Source organism: Poecilia latipinna, unplaced genomic scaffold (assembly GCF_001443285.1).
Source record: "Poecilia latipinna isolate Pla-1442-1.1 unplaced genomic scaffold, P_latipinna-1.0 Scaffold173, whole genome shotgun sequence".
In the NCBI taxonomy this organism is placed as follows: Eukaryota; Metazoa; Chordata; class Actinopteri; order Cyprinodontiformes; family Poeciliidae; genus Poecilia; species Poecilia latipinna.
Window position 1 is genome coordinate 469,604 of NW_015112789.1, and position 9,299 is coordinate 478,902.

Consider the following 9,299-nt stretch of genomic DNA (forward strand, 5'->3'; position numbering starts at 1 on the left):
AACTAAATATTTAGTTTTGAGCTAAATATTTGGCTTGCTAAATAAATGTTTAGTTGAATATTTATGCTATCTAAATATTTGGCACAATCGCGAAAATTCACTCAAAGTTAAATGTTTTCTTTTTTTTGCTTATGTATTTGAGTTCATTGTAAATTTTCCTCAAAAACATTGGTTTAGTCATGTTCACTCCCACCTGCAGGTGGCAGCGTTTCTTAGTTTTTGTGCCTCAGTCTGACTTGATATGTGGCAAGTAACAAAAAGTCACATTTATCATCATAAGAGCAAATATTGCAAAATTACTTGCAAGTCTTTCTAAATTAGCACCAGCAAATCTGTTATTTTGTTTGCAAATAATCACAAAAACCATTTTGAAATCCTGTCTGGAATGATCAATGTGAAAAATGTTCAGTATTATTTAATTTGAAGAACTTACAGAATGCAGACACAGCTTTGACTAATATTTTAAGAGTTTGTTTTTTTATCACTATAATCTGGCACAAAAACATAAAAAGATTTTTTTGCTTGTTTTTGTTTGTGTGTTTCTCTGTTTTCTTTCTTCCCCTCCAGCTCCCTGCATGCCTTCAGACCTGGTTCTGGATCCAAAGAACTCCTCCGTTGTCAGTGTCAGCTGGAAACCAAACAACAGGGCTGTGAATTACACCGTGAGCGCAGAGAGTCACGGTGAATACGGGCAAAATGGCGGACGAACCTGCACCACCAGCGGAAACGGCTGCGACATCACCGAACTGCCCTGCGGCTCTAGCTTCGAGTTCAGCGTCACGGCAACCGGCGCCGCTGGGCGGAGCTTACCCAGCTTCTCCACCTTCCTGGAGACAGGTGAGAAGATGAGGAAAAGGCCTGGAAAAGCTGGTTTTGTTGGTGATTTAACCATTTCGTGTGAATCCAGCGTTTCAAAAATGCTCACCAGATTCTGTTTTTAAAGTTTTGAAAGCCACTGTCTGGTTTTTATAAAATTTAATACTAACTATTTTTATACATAATAGTTCCAGGAAATTGTCACTTCCAGAAGGAAAAAAAAAGGCCATAATTTCTGAACATTTGAAACATCTAATGAGCAAGGTATTAATAGTTCTGGGTTTTTCATTATAGTTTAGTTTAATTCCATTGTGACTTTTTGTTTGTCTAATTCAGTTAGTTGTAGTTTATAGAGTGTATTTTCCAGTTTTATTAGTTAAATATTGTTTAGTTTTAGTTTCTTTTTTATTAGTTATAGTAGACTAAGACAAAATTAAATTACAAATATTTTTAAGCAAGAAATAAGAGGCTTGTTTTCAGTAAATAATTTCTTAATATTTATGAAAAAGTTATATAACTTGTAACCAAACATTTTTCCCATAAAATAAGTGAAATAATCTGCCAGTGGAGCCATTACATTTTCATTAATATAAAGGAATTATTTGCTTAAAATAAGTAAATAAGTTCCTGTGTGTTTCTTAAGTTACTGTAAGTTAGTTTTGTCTTATTTCAAGTGAACTAAGATATTTGCACTAAAAACTAAACCTGAAACAAACATTTCATTTTGTCAAGTAGCATCATAAACATCATCAATACAATAATAATTTTAAGTTTTAAAATAAAGAAAGAGAAAGCAACTTTTGAAAAAATCTCACATATTTTCCAAACTAATAAGAAAAATATGCGACATGTGCTTTTTGGTCATTCTGCTGTGGAAATTTTATGCGATTAACTCCATAAAAAAGCTGTAAAAACCTGTTTTTTCTTTCTAAATAACTGAATATATTTGCTGTCTCTCCTGCAGACCCCTGCTGCCCGGTGAACCTGACCGTGGCTCAGGTGACCCAGGCCATGTCCAACGTGTCGTGGTCTCACGCCAAGGCGGCGCAGTCCTTCATCACGTCCCTGACGTCGCCGCGCGGCCACGCCCGCTGCCACACCCAGGACTCCCACTGCCTCATGGGATGCATCACCTGCGGGACGAACTACACCGTTACCGTGGAGACGTTCAGTATCACAGGACGGGCGACCAACTGCACCTATCAGGGCTTCTCCTCCAGTAGGTGGCCGTTTCCATGACGACAGATTGACTGGTAACACAGAAAGTCTTCAGATCCAAACAGGAACTTATTATTCATCACTAAAGATGTTATAATTGTAACTTTGCTACATTATTTACACACAAAAAAACTCATAATTTTGGTTTTGAAAATTGAGAATGTGCAGCTTAAAGTGTTATTTTATATTACATTGAACTATTTTTGGATTAATTAATGTCCATCTCTTGGGTTGTAATCAAAATAAATGTATGAAACATTATTCATTGTTTAAAATAATCCATTTATGTAACAACATGCATAAAACTTGACACAAGATTCTGATTTGTTCTTTTTTCAGACTTTTGCTCATAATTATTTGTTTACGATAATTTCTTTTGTTAGGTTTTTGAACAGATATTTCCTCTGGTTGGACGCTATGCAGCTGGAAAGATTGTTAGTCTAACCTTTTTACTTTTAGACTTAGATCAGAATCTACAATATTTTATTCTACACCATTTAGAATATTTAAATCAGAGTTTGACATTCTTGCCATCTCAAAAATCTCCAAATTGTGGAGTCCCATCCCACCAGAGGTGGGCAAAGTACGCAAAAACTGTACTCCAGTAAAAATAAAATGTAAACATTCAAGAAATTACTCAAGTAAGAGTAAAAAAGTATTTGGTAAAATGTCTACTCAAATACTGAATAACTGATTAAATTATCAATCATTCAGTATTTTAAGATTACATAATGAGACAGACCAAATTTTAAAGCTAAGTGGAGATTTTGGTATTTTAAAGATGAAAATGACAATAATTAATTTAAGTAATAACAAAATTAGGCTAAAGAAATTTTTTCCCAATCAGTTTCTCTCAATAAAAAAATATAAGACTTTAAAACACCAGGTCTGTGGTGGTTTTAGTTAAAACATGTTTGTTTTTCATTCAGTGGGATGAAAATACGGAAATGTTACTCAAGAGCAGAAATACTTAATAAAATTACCCAAGTAAAATTAGAAAGTACAGCATAGTAGAAATACTCCTAAAAGTACTTTTTTCAATAAATGTAAAATGTAGCTACTATTCTGTGGCACTGCACTGTTACCTAGCAACCCCAGCCAAGCCCAGCCCTGCTGCCTAGCAACCATGCAGAGCTCATTCTGGAAGGAGCTCAAAGTAGGCAGAACTGAACAGAATGATTTTGTTTACAAATGTAATGAACATGTTTTGTACAGAGCTTGAACCTATCCTGTTCAAGGAAGCAGAAAAGATCACATTTAATAAAACAGATCCTGTTTTTCAGTCAGAGTTTGTCTCTTTCAGGCCCCTGCTGCCCATCAGGCATCAAGCTCTACATGTTGGCCAGTAACTCTCTGCGGGTTTACTGGCGCAGCACAGCCAGCAGCCGCAGCACCACAGTGGAGATGCTGGGCACCAGCAGCAACTACACCTGCACTGCCTCACCTGGGGAGAACAGCTGTGAAGTAGAAAACATCCAGTGTGGAGACGTTTATCGGCTGGTCGTAGCGCCGCTCACAGCAGGGGGCAGCAGAGTCCCGTTCTGCCCCTACAGACTCTACTCAGGTACAACCGCCTGCATGAAACTTCACTAAAGTCATTTATGTAGTTTTGAGTTTGACTGTAGCACAGAAGAGTGAATATTTCTGCTTCTGTCTTTGTAGTCACTTGTTTGGGAAGCAACATCGGCACAGGTGAGCGTGTTTAAAACCTTTAAATCGCTTTCTTAAAAAACCCAAACTATTATGTCTATAATCACTTCCATTTCTTTGCCTCCAGTGATTTATAGAGGAAAAAGAAGCATCGACTGATTAACTCTGTGGTAAGTTTCAGGTTATGTTTAAGAACAGTTGGCATAACTTCACCGTATTTTGAAACTGAATTAAACTAAAATCCAATCAATTATTTAAATATTCTTCATCCATACAAATGATGACAAAAATAATCATCTAAGGTTCTGGTCAATCAGGAGTATAAAGTCGACTAGGGGTGTCCAAAATGTGGCTCGGGGACCATTTTTGGCCCACTTACTGATTTTCTGTGGCCCACAACTTCAATTCAAGATTCTAAATTTACCCCCTTTTAATTGTATTTTGACTATTTATTTTTAACCAGGAAAAAATATTACAAGACTAATTAAAATATAGAAAGTGTTGGCTACACCACAAAATATTCAGTACTTATTTTATTTTATTTTTGTGAGGAAAAATGTATCCAGCAGGGTCTGATGCACCCAGATGTGCTTTTTATAAATTTATTATACTTGGCTGTTTATTTTTTTAATAATAGTGACCTAATTCTTGTTTTTTATTTCTCAGAATTGACCAAAAATGTTTTATTACTTCTAGTTGAGACCCTTAAACACCTACTTTATTGAGCATAGCATAAGTTATATAATTTAAAACTAAAGCAAGCAAAAGAAGAGCAGTAGCAAAGTATATTAAAAAGAGGAGGTAGAAGTATAAACTTATTTTTATACATATCAATTTTAGTAGGGAAAACCTTCAAAACCGTGTTAACATTCTGAATCTACAACAATTTACATCCATTTAAAAAAAATACAATTTCGCATTTAAGTAAAGTCAGTAATTAAATTAGAAAAAAAATCAGTATTTTGTTTTCTTTCTCCATATTTTTTTTTAAATTAATTTTTTTAGTCATTTTAACATGAAAGTTTTGACGCCCTGGAAATAAGCTGCTGCTTTGTGTCTTCCAGCCAGCAGGTGGCGCCAAACGCGCTTGACTTCTAATTGCAGAGTTCTGAAAACTTCAAACTTGTAAATAGATTTAGCGAGAAACACATTAAATTTAATTCAAAGGATGTAATTATCAGATTTGAGTGATTTTGAAATTTTATAAAATGTATTTATTTAGGACTTAAAGGATGATAGATTCAGATTTAATACAATCAGTTTTCTGACTAAAATTATTATTTATGAAAATACAATTTGTAGAAAATGTGAATATTACATAAAACATTTTAAGAATAAATCTTTAGACTTGGATTCTGTCTCCACTTTGGGATTTTCATATCCTAGAGACATAAAATAAAACAAAGATTTTATATGATTTTCCTCTTTTTGCCTTATGTAATAATCTGCTTTTCTGAGAAACTGAATGTTATGTTGTCACTAACTATATGTACTATAACTGTCGAAATTAAAATAAAAATGCTTTTTAAACATGTACTTATTTCTAAATAAATTAATAAATATGTTGAAGATTAAGCAAAATTTGTTTCCTGACATCAACTCAAATGTAAGCTGGTAAATTAGTGGTGTAAGATTTAAAATAAAATATAGTTAAACAAATTTTAAAAGTATACATATATTTTGTGTGTGTTTTATTGTGGATCCTGATGGCACAATTGCACCTCCTTAATTCTGAAGATGTATTTTATTTCTTATTTTTAAATGACATGGGCTACTTTTTGGCTAGAAATAAACAAAATATGTATTATTTTCTCTGCAAAAAATTACCTAAAATGTGAACATTTTCTTCATTTTTGAGCAACTTTTATTTTATTTCTCAGCAGACTCCAGTTTCTGGTGGAGTTCAACACTTCGTTCTCCTGGATAATCTCTTCTTCTCTTTGAACAGACATGATGTTTTTAATCATGATTCAACACAAAGTAATTATTCATGTTTGACTTGTTTACAATGTAACATAGAAACTTAATGGCCAAGTAAAACGACCGGCAAAAATCAAACCGAAATAAATCAAATTGCTTCAAATATTTTCAATAATGAATGTTTTGATATTTTTTTTTAAATGTGTAAGTTTCTTAGTTGCCTCAGCCCAAGCAGAAAGCCTCCTTGCATTGAAGCAGCAGATACAGATTTTAGCATATTTAAATAATAACATCAAGTCATTTTTCAGTGCGCTGTTTCAGACTGTTGGGATGAATTCATGTGTTTTAAATGTGAAAAACTGAAACATGTTTCGGTTATTAAACATATTATCAGCATCGATTATGTCTCCTGTTGTCTCTTTTGTAATTTAAATATACACTTTGTATGAAAATAACAGAATTTAGCAAAAATAAAACATACATACACTGCAAACACACAAAATATTAAGTGATTTCTGTTTAGTTTTTAGTGTAAATATCTTAGTTCACTTGAAATAAGACAGCTCATATATAAGTAACTTTTCAGCAAGACAAATAAAAGCTTGTATTAAGTCAACAATTTCTTAATATTGAAGAAAAATTACTAATTTCATTGGCAGATTATTTTACGTATAAAGACATTTTTCCATGTTACAAGTAAAATAATCTCAATATTATTAGTACTTTTTCATCAATATTAAGGATCTATTTATATAAACAAGCTCTTTCATATATTGATGAAAAGTTACTTATAAGTGAGTTTTGTCTTATTCTAGGTGAATTTAGACATTTAAATTTTTTTTTTACTTCTCTTTGATTAGCATGACGCTTTTGGGGAAGAAAAAGCTACATAGTGATCCTAAAATCCTTTTTAGAATGTTTTGTAAATGTTATGAGTTTTTCAACACACACCCAGATAGCAGGATCACTTTGAGCTGCCATGATCTTTCATTCACAGCCCAAGTTTCAGTTGGCTAACGTCCCGAAACCCTGAAAAGAAGGCCCTCATATCATCCACAATGGTTGGTTTAATAAGAGACTCTGTAGAGAAAATTTAATAAAAGCACTTGAAAAATATCTCAACTGCAGAAATTATAATTCTTGGACACCAGCAGACCTTTGAGGTGTTGAGCGTTTTATGTAACTGTAGGGGAGCCAGGAGGATTTGTAGATGTTACATACCACAGCAGTCCAGTTTTCATAATAAATCCACGCCCAGACTAAGATCAAATTTATCGTCCCCCAGGGGCAATTTGGTTTAAAAAAAAAAAAGATTTAGGTTACAACCGCAGGCTCAATTTGGGTCTATCCAGTTACATTATTAATGAGACTGATAATAACCACAACAAATATTAATTTTTATTGCCATTTATCTATAAAATGGTGTCAGAAATCTGTAATTTGGTTTAGTTTTCTCAAGTTTTAGCTGTTTTTGTAGAATTGGGAGACACTTTAAAATACCGTTCAGCCTGTGTTTATTTTTCAAGGTGAGGGAATCAAACCTACAACCAGAGGTGGGAAGAGAACCAAAAAATGATACTCCAGAAAGAGTATCACTACGTCAACATGTTCTTATTCAAGAAAAAGTAAAAAGTAGCCGTCCAAGAATTTACTCAGGAAAGAATAAAAGTTTATTTGATAAAAATGTTATTCAAAAACTAATGTATTATGCATTAAGTAAAAGAATCCATAATACGTAAATGTTGTAAAAATAGTCAAGAAAGCAAATTTGAGTTTATTTAATCTAAAATTGTTTAAAAATAAAGTATACTTATATTATGGACAACAACCTGATGAAAGAACAAGTATCAATGTCTGATATTTGCCGCGTTATCAGTGCTATCTGCTTCGTGAATCATATGAAGAGAGAAAGAATGGCATTAATGCAATATGCAACATAATACAGGTGAATTCAATCCACAGTCATTCCACAGAGGCAACATCATCACAGGTTCCCAAAAGGTTTATGAGAAATCTGCTGTCAGGAAAAGAAAAGCAACAGAATATTTTTAAAAAAATACCATCAAACATAGCCAGACAAACTCAAGGATTCTTGGATTTGATTGAGTTTCTTTTTTAATGAATGGTTTGATCTGCATCCCCAGAACCGGAACCACATGGAGAAACAGCATTCAGCTTCTATTCACCACAAATCCGGAACAAACTTCTGGAAAACTGAAAAGTATAGTGCAAAAGTAATGTTTCAGTTGTTGATAACTTTGTATTTTTGTGATTTTATGATGTAAAACTCTTAGAACTGCCTTGTTGCTAAAATGTACCATGCAAATAAAATGTATTGATTGATATACAAAACATCTTCATGAGATTTTTTTGCACAAAATCAGCAGTAAAAGCAGCCGACCAAACGAGCTGGAGATCAGCTATGGTTGCTAAGTAACAGGCAGAGTTCCGCTGGGGTTGCTAGGTAACGGCGGACGCCTGTAGAATGACTTAATCTGAAACAGCTCATTTTTCAGACACCAAAAAATATTAATTTATTGTCAAAAAAAAAAAAAACGAATTTTGAACAAGCCCACTTTAAGTTTTCTAATTTTTCCTGCTTTTAACAGACCAAACACTAAGAACAAAGTGTTCACTGGCTGCCTAATATAAACCACTAATAAGTAGGTATCCAGATGAAAAGTAATCACTGTAATCTTATACCTTATAAGTGTATGCTTGTTGTCAGAGGTGGGCAAAGAACCCCAAAATTTTACTCAAGTAAGAGTGGCACCACTTCAACATATTTTTACTCAAAAAAAGTATTTGGTAAAAAGTCTACTCTAGTACTGAGTAACTGATCAAATTATTCACATTATAATTAATATTATTAATATTTAAAATAACATCATCCACCAGATCAAAATACACAGTGAAGTGAAAATGTTGGCATTTTAAGGACCAAAATGACAATAGTTCGTAACAAAAAAATAACAAAATCTAGCAAAATAATTTTTTCCAAATCAGATTCTTTCAATAAAAAAAAACTTATAAAACTTTAACAAAAACTGCAGGTGTGTGTCTGCCTGGTGAATTTTTGATTAAATATGTTTGTTTCTTTTTCTTTCAATGTGTAGAAAATTCAGAAATTTACTCAAGAGAAACGATACTTCATAATAAAGTTATTCAAGTAAAAGTAAAAACTACAGCGTTGTAAAAATACTCCTAAAAGTAAATGTTTTCCAGGAAGTTAAGTTACTCAAATAAAAGTAATTGAGTAAATGTAACTCTGTATGTTGTATGTGAAACATTTTGTATTATTTTGTTGAGTTTGCACCAAAAACAAAACACCAATCCTGGCAGTATTTTATCTGTTGTTGTTGCTAGGTACGACCAACAAACTGTCAACATAAAAGACAAAGATTAGCTGAGAAATCTACTGGAAGTTGCATCACGAGATGCTCAATACGTGTGACCTGTAACAGAGTCCTCTCAGGACAATGCAAGGAAATATCAGGGTGTTCACATCGCTTGTCCTCATTCAATGAGCTTAGAATTGTGCATTTACAGGGCAGCTTAAGTTTCCTGCAGGGTTTCATGTTGACTTCCTTTTTTCTCTTTCTAGTGCTTCATAAGGAAGCAAGTGGCGATGGCCCTTCTATTATTTTATCATAAAATATCTATTGTTGTTTGATAGTTATTTTTGCTTTTTATTA

At 33.1% G+C, this 9,299-nt stretch overlaps 1 protein-coding gene across 4 annotated transcripts in view; it reads left to right on the plus strand.

Annotated features, from left to right (window-relative positions):
* The window catches only part of LOC106946044 (fibronectin type III domain-containing protein 7-like), a 22,459-nt gene extending 16,455 nt beyond the window's left edge, over window positions 1-6,004 (plus strand). Inside the window, exons 9-14 of one of the 4 annotated variants that reach the window (XM_015030122.1) lie at window positions 568-837; window positions 1,781-2,035; window positions 3,338-3,598; window positions 3,697-3,726; window positions 3,812-3,854; window positions 5,565-6,004. In XM_015030122.1, the coding sequence (XP_014885608.1) occupies window positions 568-837; window positions 1,781-2,035; window positions 3,338-3,598; window positions 3,697-3,726; window positions 3,812-3,843 (848 nt within the window). In that variant the 3' untranslated portion in view covers window positions 3,844-3,854; window positions 5,565-6,004. Of the gene's footprint in view, window positions 1-567; window positions 838-1,780; window positions 2,036-3,337; window positions 3,599-3,696; window positions 3,727-3,811; window positions 3,855-5,563 lie in introns of all 4 variants that reach the window. The other 3 variants (XM_015030123.1, XM_015030124.1, XM_015030125.1) reach the window with 3 other exon arrangements.
* The last annotated feature ends 3,295 nt before the right edge of the window (window positions 6,005-9,299 follow it).